General features: G+C 34.7%; 1 protein-coding gene across 1 annotated transcript in view; it reads left to right on the top strand.

Annotated features, from left to right (window-relative positions):
• The window catches only part of COL24A1 (collagen type XXIV alpha 1 chain), a 250825-nt gene that overhangs the window by 157177 nt on the left and 73799 nt on the right, over positions 1-19849 (top strand). The window contains exons 33-38 of the mRNA XM_081145974.1: positions 2556-2609; positions 8151-8204; positions 11100-11153; positions 11544-11597; positions 12880-12933; positions 13221-13328. Coding sequence (XP_081002100.1) covers positions 2556-2609; positions 8151-8204; positions 11100-11153; positions 11544-11597; positions 12880-12933; positions 13221-13328 — 378 coding nt within the window. The remainder of the gene's footprint in view (positions 1-2555; positions 2610-8150; positions 8205-11099; positions 11154-11543; positions 11598-12879; positions 12934-13220; positions 13329-19849) is intronic.

Below are 19849 nucleotides of genomic sequence, written 5' to 3'. Positions count from 1 at the left end.
GAACTCAAAATACTTGAGAAAAACTTATCTCATAATTCTTATAATACAAAAAGTGTATACTATTTATTCTTTCACATTCTTCAGATAATGAGGCAGAATGGACACAGTTTTTATGATCCTACAGTGAAAGCGTCACCATGCATGTAACACTCACATGCTCCCTTGCTTTTTCTCATAGAGCTTTTGAGGATGCTCTACATACAGGGTGTCCCAAAAATATGTAGGCACACTTTAACAGCTGACAGCTCAATTTTGAAAATGAAATGTATTTTAATAAACACTGCCTTTATAATTATCAGTGTGTGTATACATTTTTGGGACACTCTATATTTGTTGAAAATGTAAAAAGCATTAAATGATTCCCCGTTGAAATCAGTAGAAAGCAGTTCTGTATAGTGGAAGAACATGGCAGTGGATCAGACATATTGGAGGTCAAATATTGGTTCTGCCACTTACCAGCTGTTTTTACTCTGTACAAATTACTTAACCTCTCAAGACCTGAGTTTTCCTGTCTTTAAAATGAGATAATTTTTATAGTTATAACAAATGAAGTTTATTTGTTTGGCACAGTTTCTCAATAAATAGCAACCATAATGTAATAGTCATTGTCCTCCTGGTCATATTCACAAGTGCTGAGTTCAAGTCATGGAGCAAGAAGTTCTACTACAAGTAATATATTTTCAGTAGCATCTGAAAAGCCTTCAAGGGAATTTTTATTTTGTGCCTGCTTGTGGTTTTCTTCTTCATCTCCAATAAAAATAAAGTCCACTTAAGTCATTTCATAGCTTTGCCAGCTTTTATGCACCATTAATAGCATTAAAAGTATATATGAAGCTTGATATTGTGTGCAGACACACTTTACAAAGCAAACTGGGCAGACTTTAATTAAGGTTCTAAGCTTTCACTGTATGTTTCAGTTGGGATCCCTTATGCTGATTCTGTTTCTTAATTTAGGAGCCTGGAGTAATGGGTAGCATATGATTTTCATGACTGTAAAAGGGCCTTAGTCAGATGGAAGTCCATGATTTTACATATCTTCCTTTCTCTAACTGGAGAACCATACATAACTAATTAAAGCATTGATGATTGTAACTTAGAAGATTCAATATTGCTAGGAATTTTGAATATCTGTACTTCTAATATATTTTTCTCTTAGTTTTTAGTTTTAAGATAAATAGTAATTGTGATCCATTGTACAGTAGCCAACCTTCCTAAGGTTGGTAATGTAGAGGAGGCAAATTACAAATAGACAAGGGCAGTATTTTATGTACCATTAGTAGTCACCAGTGTTTGGTACAGTGCATGCTCAGTAGATCTTTGAATGAGAGAATCAAAGAGGACCTGAAATTTTATTTAGAGATGTATGTACCATTTTAGAATATACCCCCATATCTAAGAATCAATTTTATGGTGCCATAGATGGCATGGTATAAAAATGTGGGGGGCGGGGGAGGATTGGAGAGCTCCAACTTGGTCATCCAGACCCTGAGACCCTTGTGCTTTACCAGGTCTTAAAGGCACAAATCATACCTTTTAACACATTGCAAAGATACTATTTTTGGATAAAAACACTTTTATGTAAATATTAAAGTTATTAAAAACCCAAATTTAAAATAATTATTCATAATTGTGTGTCACTATATAGGACAGGGATTAAATACAGGAATACACGTAGACATAAAGAACTCCTAAGACTTGACAACAAAAAGTATGACCAGAAAATGGCAAAGGACTTGATACTCCAAAGAAGATATACAGATGCCCAGTAAGCACATGAATAGATGCACATTATTACTAGTCATTAGAGAAATGCAAGTCAAAACCACAATGAGATACCACTTCATACTCAGTAGAATGACTATTATTTAAAAAGAAAGAGACAGAGAGAGAGAGAAACACACACATACACATGCACACAGAAATTAACCAGTGTTGTCAAGAATGTGGTATTTGTACACCAGTGTTTATAGGAGTGTTATTCACAGTAGCCAAAAGGTAGAAATCCCAAATGTTCATTGACAGGTAAGTGGATATACAAAATGTAGTATATACATATTATGAAATATTATTCAGCCTTAAAAAGGAAGTCTTAACATATGTTACAACATGAATGAACCTTGAAGACATTATGTTACATGAAATAAGCCAGACCCAAAAGCACAAATACTGTATTATCCCACTTATGTAAGGTACCTAGAGAAGTCAAATTCAGAGACTGAAAGTAGAATGGTGGTTGCCATAGGAATGGGGGAGGGAGGAGGGAGTTATTTAATGAGTATAGAGTTTCAGTTTGGAAAGATAAAAAGTTCTGAAGATAGATGGTGGTAATGGTAGCACAACAGTGTGAATGTACTTAATGCCACAGAACTGTACACTTAAAAATTGTTGAAATCGTAAATTTTATGTTATGTATATTTTACCACAAAAGAAAAAAAAGAATAAAGGTAGAGAAAAAAGTTAGGTGTGATGATTGTGAAAGAAAGCTGAGGTAAGGGAACGGTCTAAAACATTTTCAAGCATCACTTTTTCTTCAAGTTTTGCCTTTGTTTGTTCAGGGATCACAAGGACTCCCTGGGAGTACTGGAGACAGGGGACTTGCAGGAGAACCAGTAAGTTTATCTTTATACTTTTCAGTGATACACAAACTTACATCATAATTTGATAAATGTAATTTAATTATAGAGTTTCCATGGAAAGTGAATTGCGAAAAGGAAAAACCTTGTCACACCTTTCTCACAACTTATTTTTTATTACCTATGAAGTCATTCTTCTGGGATGCTATCAGATGTAATATGCTGTAACAAGCTTCTAAGATTTACAATACAATATCATCTTTCAAACTACTGGGCTGATCTTATCCATCAGTTGACACAATGGTTTACAGGTGGCCTTTGCATAATTTTTTAGCTAGTAGCAAGTGGAAAATTCTAAAAGTCAAAGGGTTATTCTTATCAAACTGCATTCATTTCTTCCTTTACATATTTAATCTATGGTATAAGCTCTCTAAACAGTAAATAAAGATTTGATCATATATATATAACTCTTTGCATTTAAAAAGTCTTAGATATGGTGTTGATTTTTTTCAAACTAAATCCTTCTCAGTTTTCTCCCTATTTTGTATCTCTTAGCTTGCCATCCCAATTCTAGTATTTTATCAAAAAATAATGGAACTCTCTTTAGCATAATTTTCTTAAATAACTCTTTCTTCTAAAAAAAGAAATCTGTAGCTTCTTGAAGTCAGAGACCATTTCTTTCACCAGGCATAATGTCTGGCATATTATATCTACTTAACGCATGCTTGTTAAACTGAATTGACCAAAGGTCATATCCCAAAGATATAATCATTCAGCCAATAATATTAGATGAAGTGAAATGGAATGAAAATTAATTTAGTTTAATAAGGAACATTTAAAGATAGTTTGTTAATAGAGCTATGGCAACAGCAGAGACAATATCTTCAACCTTATACAAGAAAAGATTTGTTATTGTAGTCATAAATGACTAACTGGCCTAACAGCATCTACAAATTGATATCCAGGTCATAGGGTTAGTGAGGCTCGTAAATAAAATATAAATCAATTTATAATGGATACAATAGGTTTTGTTTCATATTTTTTAATTGCCTGGCAAAATCATGGAAAAGAAAAGAATGTAAGTAAATTGGTAAAATGAAGAACACAAAAGAGATATTGAAACATATTTATTTTTTGAGAATAATAAAATAGAGGACTACAGCTTTTCTATAGCCAACACCTATTAGAGCTGTCTCTTTATCTTAAACAAGATTCAAAACTGGTTAATTCATTGCAGCACAAGTGTTAGGGTTTGGATAGTTGATCACTCATTCATTCAATCAGCAAATGTTTATTAAGAACCTGCACTTAGAGTATAGTGGTAACCATGGAGTTTTCAGTCTAATGACAGAAGTACACATTAATTAATAACAGAGATAAATGGATAATTTAAAACTGAGACAAATGCTCTAAAGTATAGGAATTCAGTTCTAAGAGAGTGTGTAACGGAGAAACTATCCTAACTGGGGGTAAGAAAAGCTTCCATGAGGAGGAGTATTTGAGCTGTGATCCCCAGGATGAATAGTAGTCACTTAAGCAAACATGGGAAAACATCATTTCAGAGAGAAGTCATGAGCCTGCAAAGAAGTGCTACATATTTATTTGAAGATCTAAACAAGAGGGCCAACGTGACTATGGCACAGAGAGTCAGATGGAAAGTAAGTGCAAGCTGAGGATAGAAACGGAGGCAGGGGAACCACATGCGCTTTATGGGCCACATTCCCGAGGATTTGTACTTTTACCCTAAGAACAAAGGCATGTCATTGAAAGGATGGGGCTAGTTTTGTGATCCGATAATCACTTTGTTAAAATCACTCAAACCACAAGGTAGAGATCAAATTGTAAGGGATCAAGAATGGAAAAGAGTGGTTTTCTGTTGCAAGGTAAGAGTGGTAGAACCCTTTAGATTAGCAGAGAAAAGAAGTGTATAGATATAAAAGAGTCAAAGGAGACAAAATCAATAGGAGATAGATATCCTGTATGTGAAGTATGATTCCTAAGTTTCAGGCTTGAAGAATTAATGAGATAATTATGTCATTCACTGAAACTGGAAATACCAAGCAGAAAGCTAGGTTTGATAGTGGCAGATTATAAGTTCAGTTTAACTATGTTGAATTTGAGGTGCCTTTGAGAAATATGAAATTGACAGATATGGAGCTCAGGGCAGAGGAATTCACTGACATTAAAAATATTGGAGTCATTGACCTTGGGAGAGAATATTGGAGTGAGAGAAGTAAAGGATCCAAGGCTTAGCTCCAAAGAAATTCAACATTTAATAAATGTTGGTAGAAGAGGGATGAACTGAAGAGAAGAGACTGAAAGAAGTGAGGGGAAAATCAAATATATAACTTAGGAGATCAACCAGAATCAGAACCCTCGTAAAATCTTCATGACAGTCTTAGATTCCTTTAGAAGTAAGTAGGCAAAGCTGTGTGTCTATATCAACCAATAGCCCTCAGACCAGTCATTTGCTTTTGTAAATAAAGTTGTGTTGAAACAGACCTGCAACCATTCATTTACATATTGTATGGCTGTTTTCTTGCCACTACAGCACAGCTGACATGTGTAACAGAGGCTACATGATCCACAAGCTTGAAATACTTATCATCTGGCCCTTTAGGAAAAGATTTTCTGACCTGTAATCTAGACTTTAATCACATTTGGTGGGGGGGAAAGTCTGATCAATGCAAAACTGATGCACACTGTGTGTGCTCCTAGACTTGTACAGTGCACAACTGTATAAAGTTGCCCTCAATAAGAAGAAAAATGTGAGAAAATTTCAAAAATTTATGAAGTGACCTAGAAACTAACTTAAGTAGAAAAGAAAATTATTATCTAAATAGAAGACTGAAAAATAAAATATATATATATTTTAAAAATTGATAGATAAAGCCCTGGTCGGCGTGGCTTAGTTGGTTGAGGGTCATCCCAGGCACCAAAAGGTCACAGGTTAGATTCCTGGTCAGGGCACATGCCCAGGTTGTGGGCTTGATCCCAAGTAGGGGGCGTGCAGGAGGCAGCCTGTGGATGTTTCTCTCTCACATCAATGTTTCTCTCTCTCTCCCTCTCCCTTCCTCTCTTTCTAAAATCAATAAAAACGTATTTAAAATAAATAAATAACCAGTTCTTTTTAAATTAATGTATTCAATTTAACCAAATCCCATTACCTATTATAAATTGGGTGTAAGGGCTTGATTTAATTATTCCAAGGATAAATATAAATAAGCAGGCAAAATAGCTTAATATTTTTAACCTGGCACAAAAGATGATGACTAATGCTACTAGAATTTAAAAGGAATATTAAAGATAGAATAATTAAATTCATTGACACTGATCCAAATCTGGACAGATATGTGGACCAGAAAAGTATATAGGAGAATTTAATTTTTGATGAGGACAGTGTTAGAAATCAGTAGGGAAGTACTATGCTGGATGCTAAGGCGTTTAGTAACACATGAAGAGTTCACAATTATTAGAAATACAGGTAACACATTAACAGATCATTTCAACATAAGATAAATACTAAAATAAAATAGAGTTTAGTTTACAGTCCTAAATTAGCACAAAGGAAATGCACTTAGCCCAACCTGCATTTTTAAGAACACTTGATTAAGGGAATGACATTTGGTTTGAATCTTGGGTAAATTAGAGGTAGCCAAGCGAAGATGGCAGACAGAGAACTCTGGGTGAATGGAACGGCATGAGGAAAGACATGAGGGCATGGAACAACTTGATATCTTCAAGGAAGCCTTAAGCAGTTGCATTCACTACAACATAAAGTGAAAGGAAGGAAGTTTTGATATTTGGTTCAAAGAGGTTTTTTTAATTTACTGAGGTGACATTGGTTTGCAAAACCATACAGGTTTCAAGTACACAACACAATAAGACATCATCTTGATTCTCACCTCACACTGTCCATCAAAACAATGGCTTAAATCAATATTTTAAATCATAAGTAATGAAAGTAGGTGAAAGAACTTTTTTAAATGGGAATAAACGTTTTAAACTTAAATGTGATTAAAAAAAAAGCAATAAAAGACTGACATCTTTAACTGTGTGCAAATGTTAAACTTTTCCCATCCTAATTTTTAAAGAAGTGTTCAAAGATTTAAGAAGCTGCACCAAGATTTCAAGTGGTTCAAGTGGTTATTTTGGGTCATTTTTAAATTTGTGTATTCCCAAGTGTTCTGTAGTGATAATGTTTGGGGGGAGGTATGTGGGTGGTTATCCTTAACAATATATTTTAAAAATAAAATGACAAACCACAAAGTGGGTGGAAGTTAGCAGTAAAATCGGACAGATAAAAGTTAATGTCCTAAATACATAAAGAACTTAAACAATAAAAAAAAAAAATTACTCCCAAAATATATGGGCAAAGGACATGATCAAGAAACATATAGAATATCACAGATAGCTGATAAACAAATGACAAAAACAATATTTAACCAAACTAGTCAAATATATACACTTTTAAGTTATCAGGTTGTCCATCAAATTAACAAAGAATTTAAAAAATATTCTGTGTTGGTATGCATTCAGAGAAATAGGCTCTAATTTTTATATGTTGCTTCTGGAATGTTAATTATTGCAACCTTTTTGGAAATCAGCTTGGCTTTTGACCAAATAATACTACATTTCAGACTGTGTTCTAAGGGGGGAAATGCAGACTACACACAAAGACTTAGGCACAAAGATGTTTCTCTCAGTGCATTTATAATAGGATAGGAATACATCCTGAGGAGAATGCATACATTCTAAGATATTATCCATAATATTTAATAAGCCATAATTGAAAAATATAACTGACCTCTTAACACTTTTAATGACTATACTATCAAGTAGAGGACAACATAAGTGACGCCTATATACCAACCTTATAATCCTATCATTCGAAAGTTTATCTCAGTTATTTGACAATATCACATGATGTTACAGACCTTAACTTTCACTTATCAGTAGTCAAACGTGTATAATAAATCCACTAAAGCAAAATTTTACTGTAAAGAGGAATTAAAAATAGTATAAATGTCTAGTATTAAGAAAATGATTAATTTATGGTACTGTGGAATATTAAAAGAAATATTGTGTAGCCATTGAATAATTTTGTTATGAAATATTTACAATAACATGGTACAATATTTATATTTAGAATGGAATAGTAAGCATACAACAGAAAGATACAAGTTATTTATTTTGTCACATATTTTTCAGAATGTTAAGTAGATCTATAATTATCACACCCATTAAAGAAGATAACTTTTGAAAGCCCTTAGCATAATATTTCATATTTATTAGGCATTTTATAAGTGTTTATTGTTAGTGAGTAAATTAGGGAATAAAAGAATGAATGGTACTATAGTTTCTTTTGAATCCAAGCATGCCTTACTATTATTCACAAAAGAAAACATAGGTATCAAAAAAGATAATTTTGTTTACTCAGAAAATAAAGTAATACATTAATAAATGTATTGTGTTATATTACATATGATATCTCCTAAATTCCATATTTAGATGCATATGTTAATTGAGACATAGAATAAACTTTGATTCTCAGGTTTTAAATTTTATTTAATACAGGGACCACGAGGACTGCAAGGTGATGCTGGACCTCCTGGAGAAATGGGTGCTGAGGTAATATTTCTTATTAGTTCATCATTGCTTAATACTTTCTGTAAGACTCTTCAAAGGTATAATTGATATGTTAGATGTATATTATGGAGAATAATTCCGTAGTGTTTTATTTCATATTCAGAAAATAAAGCTTAAAATTGCATTAAAAGCAGGATGACTATTATATGGACCTAATTATATATGTATGTTTTCCTCTTAACAGTTCATTTAAATGACAAAAAAAAAAATCTGAATAAAACTTTTCCTTAACTAACTGAAAGTTAACTTGATAACCCTAAGATGTTATGTCTCCTTTATAGAAGAATATTGAGAAGTGACCCCTACGCAGCATATATTTTGGAATAATAAACTCCAGTTATTATAATTATAGAATCTAATTACTATTTCTGTTGTTTAATTTAGCACTAAATAACCTAAACATAAATGAAAACATGTAGACCTAATAAAAGGCTATTGCCTTCAACAGGCAAGAAAGGATGGCAGTCTGAACTAAAGTGGTAGGCATAGAAAAGGAAAGGAGAGGATCGATTTGAGAGATGTTTGTTATATAAGTTCTGTAAACCTGCATATTTGTGGGATATGGAAAGTAAAGGGAAAAGAGAAGCAAAAAATTAATCCCAGATCTCTATGTTGTGCAATAGGATGGATAGTAATACCCTTGTCCGAGACCAAAGAAGAACATTAGGGAGCTTAAGATCATAATCTGCCAGTCTGCCCAGGGTAAATGGTTAACAAGTAGCCGAGTCGGGCTTTGAATCCACATCTGACTCAAAAGCTACCGCTGATAGCCTATACCAATCCACATCCGCTGAGCCTAGAGAAAGCTGAGAGAAGTCAAACCTCAAAACTTGAAGTTATTTTAACAGAGTAGGAGACAAGAATTCTGTTGTGATAAAGAGTAGTTGTATAGATCAGTTGAGGAAAATATGCTGATTTAGAATAGTAGTTGATGATAATGGAAAAGGGAATGACAAAAGACAACTGAAAGAGCATATGTACCTTACAACAAGCCAAGCTGAAGTAGAAGACTGTGAATGCGCATTATATTGATGATGATGATACTGTTGATGATAGCTAACAATTCTCGAGCACTTTCTATGTGACTAGTGGACTTATGTGCTTTGCTGTATTAATGAACCGTCACAACATCCTGTGAGGTAGATGCACTTGTTATCCTCATTCGACAGATGAGGAAACTAAGGCATGAAATGTAAGTATCTTGCTAAGAGCAAAGCTAGTAGAGTGGTAGAGCCTACATTAAAATTTAGGTGATTTCTCTCCACATACTATTCTCTTAACCACTGTGCCTCTCAACATGTAGTGATGCCACTTTGCACAAATGTAGTATTCTACTGAGAATATAAATTTAAAGGGGCTGTAAAGTGCTAATTCAAGATTGGTATGAAAAATAGGTACCACAGAGATCAGAATATCAGCTATTGGATTTAGCCTAAGAAAGGAATAAAAAAAGCCAAAAGGACCTCACAGATTAGGAGAAATTAGGAACTGGAGGACGCCCATGAGATTAAAAGCAATTTGATATGGAAGAAATCCTGAAAGTATCGGGATTCTCCTTCAAGAGAGAAATTTAATCTTAGAGTTGGGTATTAAATTCCATAGTTTCTGAGGCAGAGCAGAAACCCAGGCATCTCACTTTATAGTCCTTCCTCTCAAGTACTGTACTGCCTCCCATCTCAGTAGACAAGTCACACAGGTAACCAGCAGAAAAATTTAAATAACATATACACACACACATATTACACAGAGTGAGGGAGAGAAAGGAGAGGATTGGAGAAGATGAAAGGGGAATAAGGAAGGGAAGAAGGGAAGGGTATGCATTAGAGTGCTGAACAACAAAATAAGTGTCTTCAAGACAAGAAATCAATACAACAGCAATTGTAGGAGATCAAGGCCTAGAAATAGCCAGTGGTTGCAGGAAGTTGTATGTTTTCAAGGTAAAAGGAACTAAAAGCTTTCCAACTGGACCCACTCATGAAAGGAGAATGGAAAAAATGCCATAGATGATGATAGATAGATAATAGATAGATGATGATAGATAGATAGATGATAGATAGATGATGATAGATGATAGATAGATAGATAGATAGATGATAGATAGATAGATAGATAGATAGATAGATAGATAGATAGATAGATAGATAGATGATAGATAGATAGAATCTTTTATAATATGAATAAATTTGTATCCTTCTTGTGTGATTTATTTTATAAAAACAATAAAGAAAACAACTTTTTAAGGCGTGTGTTCTAGAGAGCTTAAAAGAAATGGATGGGAAGGGTAAAAAATGAGAAAACACAGAGAATAGCCTGGCCGGACATGTCTCAGCGGTTGAGTGTCGACCTAGGATCCAGGAGGTCATGGTTTGATTCCCAGGGTCAGGGGCACATGCCTGGGTTGTGGGCTCAATCCCCTGTTAGAGGCATGCAGGAGGCTGCCGATCAATGACTCTCTCATCATTGATGTTTCTCTCTCTCTCCCTTCCTCTCTCTGAAATCAATAAAGATATGTTTAAAAAACAAACAAAAACAGAATAGTAAGAGTATGAGAATAAAACATTAGGGGTGGAGAAGAGAGAGAGATAGAGGTAGTTTGTCTTTGACCAAGGATTAAAGAATAAGTAGAATAATTAGAAGAAACTGGTCTTAAAAGTCTTGATTTCAGGTTATGTTGTTTTGGCATTTGAACTATTAAAAAGTCCCAGAAATTATCAGGTTATACGCCATGAAGTTTATAAAGGGGCATGAAACACTCTTTCCAGGACATAGATATCTCTCCCTTGGGCTAGAAATTACTACCGTCTTATGAGGTGGTTATTGCCTTTGTAACTGGTTAAGGAATACTTACAAATGACGTGTCAAATGATTCTCTTGTAGGGACCTTCAGGTATTGAGGGAGAGTCTGGTCTGCAAGGCGAGCCTGGTGCAAAGGTAACCTTCCTAAACAGTGAAGGGGGGGCTCTCTGAACCCTCACCATTGAATCCCCTATGATAGCCACATTTTGGCAAAACCATCTTCAAAGTAGGTGAAGGACAGCAAATAAAAATGGAAAGTGCTCTCAAATGAGCCAGAAAAAAATTTTGTCAGAAAAATATTATCTGTACATTTGTATATAGGTTATGTATGTGTATGTGTGTGTACATATACATATGGCAAGGCATAGAAATAATAAAGCTAACGGGCAAAATATTAATAAATTAATCTGGAGAAAAGGAAAAAATGAGAAGTGTTTCAGAACCGCTATCGTGAAATCCCCTCCGTGACTGTTAAATATGAAGTTGTAATAGAAAAGAGTTTACTCTCTCCCTGTGTTTCTTCAGGGAGACGTTGGACCTGCAGGCAGTGTTGGAGTTGCTGGGGAACCAGGGTTACGGGTAAGTATTTAATAGAAACCATTTTAATAAACTGCCTCCCTATTTCAGAGACTCAGAACTTAGCTTAAAGACATCAAAAATTGCATAATAAGCTTTTCTGGTGCATTATAGAAAATGTGTCTGTATTTCATAGTTTAAAGGTGCATGCAAACTGTTCATACTGTGATGTAGTAGCATTTAGAGTTCTAACCTCATACGTCCTCTCTCAGAATCAAGTGTACTCTGCAGAGCCCTTGTCAAATATGGGGGGTCAACCAAGATTGCCACTAATCTTGGCATTAAAAAGAAATTCACAAATACTAGTGATCAACTCTCAGGCTATTCCTAACCTAACAAGAGAGACAAAAGATTGAAATCTAATTTATGTTAAAAAAAAAAAAAAAAGTACTCATGCCAGTCATTCAGGGAAATAATTGTAAATAGGTACAATTAGGTGGCTTACACAAGTTATTCTAATAGAGACAGCCTTTAATTTGATCTGTGGTAAGTTTTTCCCCAAGATAACAGTACCCTAGGTAATTTTACGCATTTGTTTACTAAAAGCCAAAGTAGGGAGATATGTTTTGCATCCAGTTTGTTTTCTGTTTTCCCCTTTTTTTGCAGGAAGTGGGGCAGGCGGTGTGGGATCAAAGTAGTGGAAGTGTCAGTGGTGGGAGCAGTAGGACAGCTGTGAAGATGCACTGATTAATCTACTTTTAAATGGTTCAGGTAGCAAGAGAGCCAGTACTCCTTTATTAGCTTCACAAAGCATGGCTCTACGTGTCTGTAAGTTCTGCATCTAAAAGACAGCTTCTTGATGTGCCAGGGTCTCATTGTGTGCTTCTCCTCTGTAAGGGAGAAAATACAGACACTAAAAATCAGATACACTGGATTTAACTGAATTAAGTTGTATTAATCCATGTCAATTTAGTATAGTAAGGTATTATAATTTTATCAGGTGTGGTGTTCGCAGTTTCTTGAACTCAGAAACAGAGGTCTAACTGTATAAATTTCCAAAGCTGCCAAGTGAATATATATATATTACCTTTTATTATCTAAAAGTTATTGATATTCTGGGATCATCTTGTATTTTAATTCCCAACACAGTGACTCCTTAAATCATCTTTAGAGCTATTCCAGGAAAATTAAATCATGTTGCTTATACTGTCAAATGTTCTTTATAAATAAAATAGAAGTAGGAATAAATACACATAAATGCTACTTTCTATAGGTACCAGAAGCAAAAAATAAAATAAAATGATTTAGCAAAATAATAAATTTCACTGTTTCTGCGACAAACTAGGGTGAACCGGGAGCTCCTGGGGAAGATGGTCTCCAAGGAAAAGATGGACTGAAGGTGAACTATACTTTTTAACATTATGTATAAAGTGGTTTTTGTGAAATCTTTAAATTTTTACGGGGTGGGGCAAAAGTAGGGTTATAGTTGTGAGTATGTGAAGCAGAGAGTTTATTCTTGTATTATTATTCATTAATTGTTGTGTTATTTTCCATCCCAACAATGGTAAACCTACTTTTGCCTCACCCTTTATACAACTATTTTTATGTTCTAAACAAAACTCTGCCTATTATGTGGCATACTTATTTCACTAATTTCTCTTCCTCACAATTTTTCCTGGGTCACAGGGGAACCCAGGAGGAAGGGGACTTCCTGGAGAGCATGGAGAAAACGGGGAGATGGGCTGGCCAGGGGCTGCAGGGCCCTTGGGTAGACCAGGTCTAACGGGCCCTCGGGTGAGTACTGCTGGGTTCGTTTCCAAATACTCAGCAAACTCAGTCCCCTGTGTGTATACACACACACACACACACACACACACACACACATTCTGACCCCCTTATGTGTGCCCTGAATAAACTGGAGGTATAGAACTGTGGTTTGAGAGAGTGACAAACCAGGGTGATGGTCAACCTATCTAACATCCAAGGAGGAAAGACAGTTTTCATGTGTCACACAAGCCACTGAACTTTTTTTTTCTCGCACTTTATTGAGATAGAATTCACTTATAACATGTAAGTTTAAGGTGTACAACACTATGATTTGATATATATGTATATATTGCTAAGTGATCATCATAATAAGGTTAGTTAACACATTCACCACTGAGCATAGTTACCTTTTTTATGTGTGGTGGGAATTTTTAAGATTTTCTCCTAGCGACTTTCAACTATACAATACACTATTGTTAACTATAGTCACCATGCTGTACATTAGATCCCCAGAACTTATTCATCTTATAACTGGAACTTTGTACCCTCTGACTGCCTCCACCCATTTCCCCCACTCTATGTCCCTGGCAACCACCAATCCACTCTGTTTCTGTGAGCTCAGTTTTTTAGATAATACTGTACATGAGATCATTCAGTATTTGTCTTTCTCTATATGACTTATTTCACATAGCATAATGCATTCAAGGCCCATCCATGTTGTCACAAATGGCAGAATTTCCTTCTTTGTATAGCTGAATAATATTCCATTCTATATAAAAACCATATATGTATGTATATGTGTATACACATATATATCATATTTTTAAAATATTAGTTGGTCATATATCTGGGCTGTTGATTCTTTTCCATTGATTTATGTCTGTTTTAATGCCAGTACCATGCTGTTTTGATTAATATAGTTTTGTATTGATATAATTTGAAATTAAGAAGTGTGCTGTCTCCAGCTTTGTTCTCTCTCAAGATTGTTTTGGCTTCTGGAAGTCTTTTGTGGTTTCATGTGAATTTTAAGATTTTTTTTCTATTTCTGTAAACATGCTATTGGAATCTTGATAGGGATTATATTGAATCTATAGATGCTTTGGGTCATATGGACATTTTAACAATGTCCATTTTTTATGAACATGATATCTCTTTACACTTATTTGTATCTTCTTCAATTTCTTTTATCAATGTCTTATAATTTTCTGTGTACAGATATTTCACCTCCTTGGTTATATTTATTCCTAAGTATTTTATTGTTTTTGATGCTATTTTAAATGGGATTGTTTTATTTCTTTTTCAGGTAATTTATTGTTAGTGTGTAAAAGTGTGATGGGGTTTTGTAGTTTGATTTTTTTATCCTGAAACTTTACTGAAATTCTTTATTAATTCTAACAGTTTTTATAGTGAAGTCCTTAAGGTTTTCTATATATTAAGATCATCTCATCAGCAAACAGGGATAGTTTTTTTTCCTTTCTGATTTAGATGACTTTTACTTCTTTTTCATGCCTAATTGCTCTGGCATGAAAAAGGACTTCTAGTACCATGTTGACTAGGAGTGGTGAGAGTGGGCATTCTTGTCTTTTTTTTTTTTTTTAATATATCTTTTATTGATTTCAGAGAGGGGAAAGGAGAGGGGGAGAGAGAGATAGAAACATCAATGATGAGAAGATCGTCATTGATTGGCTGCCTCCTGCACACCCCCGACTGGGGATCTAGCCACAACCTAGGCATGTGCCCTGACCGGAAATCAAATCCCGATCTTCTGGATCCTAGGTCGATGCTCAACCACTGAGCCATGCCCAGCAGGGCAGCACTCTTGTCTTGTTCCTAATCTTAGAGGAAAAGCTTTCAGCCTTTCACTTTTGAGTGTGATGTTAGCTGTGGGTTTGTCATATATGGCCTTTATTATATTTCTTTGATACCCAGTTTGTTAAGAGTTTTTATAATGAAAGGTCATTGAATTTTGTCAAATACTTTTTCTGCATCCATTGATTATGTGGTTTTTATCTTTAATTCTATGAATGTGGTGTATCACAATGATTTATTTGTGGATGTCAAATCATCATTGCATCCCTGAAATAAATCCCACTTTATCATGATGTATGATCCTTGTAATATAAAGTTGACCCTTGAACAATCCAGGGGTTAGAGGCACTGATGCCCCTCCCCATGCAGTTCAAAATTCACATATAACTTTTCACTCCCCCCAAATTTAATTACAATCCTTCAGTATCCACAGGGGATTGGTTCCAGGAACCCCCCCCCCCACACACACACACAGACACACACCCATCTGTGGGTGCTCAAGTAAACCTTATATAAAATGACATAGAACAATGCATAATAAGCCCTCTGCATCTGTGGATTCCCAACCATGGACCTAAAATACTGTTTTTGACCCATAGTTGGTAGAATCCACAGATGCAAAATCAAGGGTATAGAAGACCAACTGTATATATTTTTTTAAAATCCACATGTAAGTGGACCCTCGCAGTTCAAATGAGTGTTTTTCAAGGGTCAACTATATTGTTGAATGAGGGCTGCTAATATTTTGTTGAGAATTTTTGCATCCATTAATCAGGGATACTGGCCTACAAAAAAAAATAAATTTTTTTTGCACCCTTGTCTAGTTTTGGTATCAGGTAGTGCTGGCCTCATAACATGAGCTTGTGTCTATTTCCTCCTCTTCAAAATTTTGAAACAGTTTAAGAAAGATTAGCATTAATTCTTCTTTAAATGTTAGAATTCATCAGTGAAACCTGGGTGGGGGGGGTGATTGTTGGGAGGTTTTTTATTACTGATTCAATCTTCTTATATGTTACTGGTCTATTCAGATTTTCTGTTTCTTCCTGGTTCGGTCTTGGTAGGTAGTATATATCACCTATTCCTCAAAATAATAGATACTTGAACCAGCATATTTTAAAGTGACATTTGAAGATTGAGGGTGAACCAGAAGCATTACCTGCTTTTGAGTGTTGGAAAATTGAGTCCCCTCCACCCCAGTTTTGCAGAAATAGCCAAATACCCACTTCTCTGTTGTCCTGCCCTCCCAGTCCTGGAAAACTTTGATGGGTGTTCCTCTACAATAAATACAAGGCATTTGGGATCCCCCCCAAAAATTACCTTAGACACCAATGATTCAGACACTGAGTGATATAATTTAATTTATATTCTGTTATAAAATCCTTCCAGTAACCTATAGATGCTTTATTAGTCCCCATTTTACAAGTGAAAAACAGACTCAGAAAAAGCTAAGAGGCTTATACAAGATAATATAGTAGATGGCAGAGCTGGCCCTAGTTCTTTTATTTTCTGATTTCTGTGTCTCTAAGTCACACTTCTCCATGAGATATACAGCCTTGGGCTTATATTTTGCCTTTCTTGGGTTCTTGATAATTTTTATCTTTTTAAGAGCATTCATTAGGGCTAGACTCACAGAGAAGCCAAGTAATAAGTGCAGAGAAGATGTGGTTATCCTTCTGAGAATTCTTATCAAATTTATTTTTATACAAGAAATTCATTAACAGTTATTAGTACTTTATCATGGATTTTTTTTCACTCAACTGGTCTATTTCCCTATCAGAAACCTAAAAGTTGCTGTGGAGGGGAACATAACTAAGAAAAAGGAAGGCCTAGTCATGCCATAGAATAACAGCAGAAATCTCAGGTAGGGATGACACAGTGTGGCAGCTGGTGATGGGCAGAACAGATGAAAAGAGGGCTCAGAACAAGGCATGGAAAAATGATGAATACAGATTTCATCTGCTTCATAATTTTTCCCAGGAATAATCCTGCCTTGTACACATCTTTGGTGTCTTTTTTTAGTAACAACACATGTGTGTTTCTTTTTTATTCTTTTTGTTGTTCTCCTTGGAATTTTAAATGCCTTTCAGCTCATAAACTCAGTAAAAATACCATTGCATATTTTTTTCAAAAGAATTTTATGATCCAGGGAACTATTGCTTAATCAGACAACCTGATGTTGGATTTATTTTTTTCACTCTTAAAAACTTTTCCTTAGGCAGTGTCACAAAGATGCTACATTAAATTCTTAAAAATTAAACAAGAAAGTAAGAAAGAGAAATTAAACTTTTTTAAGTAGAGATACTCTTCTTACTTTCTAGAAGATTGGGAAATGAGATCCAGGTTAGAAAATAAGGCAAGGAAGGCATCAGTAACAAATACCCAAATCTAAGATACAGACTTCTTTGAACAGAAGAAAAAAATTGTGTATTTTATGCTTGAATTCTGTGCTAAAATGTTCAGTTGCCTAAATGCATAACTCAGTATGAGAAAAGAGTTTGGAAGCATCTGAGAAGAAACATCTGCCTAACTTATGGTCTGTCATCCATTTCTAGAAAAAAAATCTATCTCTTTGGTATCAAAGATCTAAACAGATGTGAAGCTGTGGACTCCAAAATTGAATGTATAAAAATGAAATTGTCTTGTTTTATTCCTTTAGGACAGAACTCGGTTGGATTTATTGAAGTGTGATTTTTCCTGTCTGTTTAAAGTGTATGATGCTAGGCAGAGGTGGCTATCTTAAGGGTAGATGAAACAAAATAAAGCAACCTTTTCTAAGAAGCCTTTTTAATAAGATCTTTAAAATGAAGTCAGAAAGATGAGAGGAATGTCAATGGTTATGAGAATGGTAAGGTTTACATGACTCTTGTTTCTGATACTTTCCTTGGAAACCCCAAAAATAATCAGGTCATTGTCAATATGAGGAAATATGAGGTCAGTGTCAATAAGGAGGAAAGGATAATCTAAATCTTTAACTTCTGAAAGATTCTTACGACTTTAGTCTTAGGCTTGTTTGTTTTGAACAACTGTTCCATAAAACAACTCAGAAATAGGAAGAACCCTGCAATGGCCACTATGCAAGAATCGTTCAAACCCCTGCTCTACCACTAAAGAACTGTGCAGTGTTGGGCGAATCATTCTTTACTTTCTCAGTTTACTCATTACATAATAAGAGGCTGGCACTATGCAGAACCTGCCAAGATAATTGGCACAGGGAGGATGCTGAATGGGCTCCTGTTCCTTCTATTCCTACTCGAGTCCTAAAAGATCCTTGAATATGTTTAACATATTAGCTTCTGTTTAGGTTTTTTTTTGGAAGAAAAGGTTTTGTAGCTTTAAAAAAAAAAGCATTCGCTTAGGTGTTTCTAATTTTTTTATTAGCCTTGTAGGCTGTGACTCTATTAAATATACTTGTTTATTCGTTAGTTGAAAACAAAGTTTATGAATGCCTTATATGAACCTAGAACTCTGCTGATAAGCATTGTGAATATCCAGAGGAATAAGATTAGCAAGATCCTGATCTCAGATTTTATAATATTGTGGAGAAATCTAATAATAGACAAGATCATTGCAGGTTGTGATAAATGCAACGACGGAAATAAACAGGGTGATGAAAAAGAGTAACTGGTTAAAGGAAGGGAAGCCAACTAGTTAAAAGTAGAGAAGCCTATTTCCACTAGGGCAATGAGAGAAGCCTTCTTTGGATAAGGGAAGATTACGTTGAGACATGAAAAATGAAAAGGAATCAGTCACGCAAAGCACTTTGGGAGATCCTTCAAGGTTGATGGAATAAAAAAAGCTAAGATGTGGAGGTGGGAATGAGGTAGGTATTTTTGTAAAACTAAAGGAAGTTATTACAGCTGCAGCACAGTAAGTACTGAAAAGTTGTTTGAGATGAGCTTGAAGAAATAAGAAGCAGATCGTGAAGGATTTTTTAAACCATGGTAAGAAGTTTGGGCTTTATTCAATGTGTAGTGAGATGCCATTGAAAGATTTCAAGCAGAAGAGGAACATAGTCTTTGAAGAGAATCACTCTATAACTTCTAAACTTTGTTTAATAATAGCTAGTGTTACTGGCTATCTCAAGGGATAAAAGAAGTTCCAGGAAATAAATAGAACAAAATTCATTTGAGTTACAAAAGCACGTTATGTACCAAGGCAGTTTAATGAGGAAAGAATGGTCTTTTGAACAAATGGAGCTGCAAAACAACTGGATTCTTGCATGCAAAAAAATTAAGTTGGACCCTTACTTACACTACTTCAAAAATTAATTCAAAATGGGTCGCAGAGTTAAATGTAAGAGCTAAAACTATAAATGTCTTGGAAGGAAACATAGGAATAAATCTTCATGACCTTGGATTATGCAAAGTTTTCTTAGATAACACCAAAAGTACAAGTGACAAAAAAAAAAAGATATATTGTACTTCATTAAAATCAATAGTTTTATGCTTCGAAGAACACCATCAAGACAGTGAAAAGACTTCCATGGAATGGGATAAAATATCTGCAAATCATAAATATAAGGGACTTGTATCCAGAATATATAAAGAACTCTTACAACTCAATAATACAAAGACAAATAACCCAATTGAAAAATGAGCAAAGTATTTAAACAGATATTTCCCTAAAGAAGATATACAGTTGGCCAATAAGCACATGAAAAAATGCTCAACATTCTTCATTATGCAAATAAAACCACAATGAGATGCCATTTTCCATCCACTAGCATGGTTATTAAAAAC

The sequence above is a fragment of the Miniopterus schreibersii genome, assembly GCF_964146895.1.
Source record: "Miniopterus schreibersii genome assembly, chromosome: 8".
Classification (NCBI taxonomy): Eukaryota; Metazoa; Chordata; class Mammalia; order Chiroptera; family Miniopteridae; genus Miniopterus; species Miniopterus schreibersii.
The sequence above is the reverse complement of the archived record's forward strand: the minus strand, read 5'-3'. Positions and strand labels throughout refer to the sequence as shown.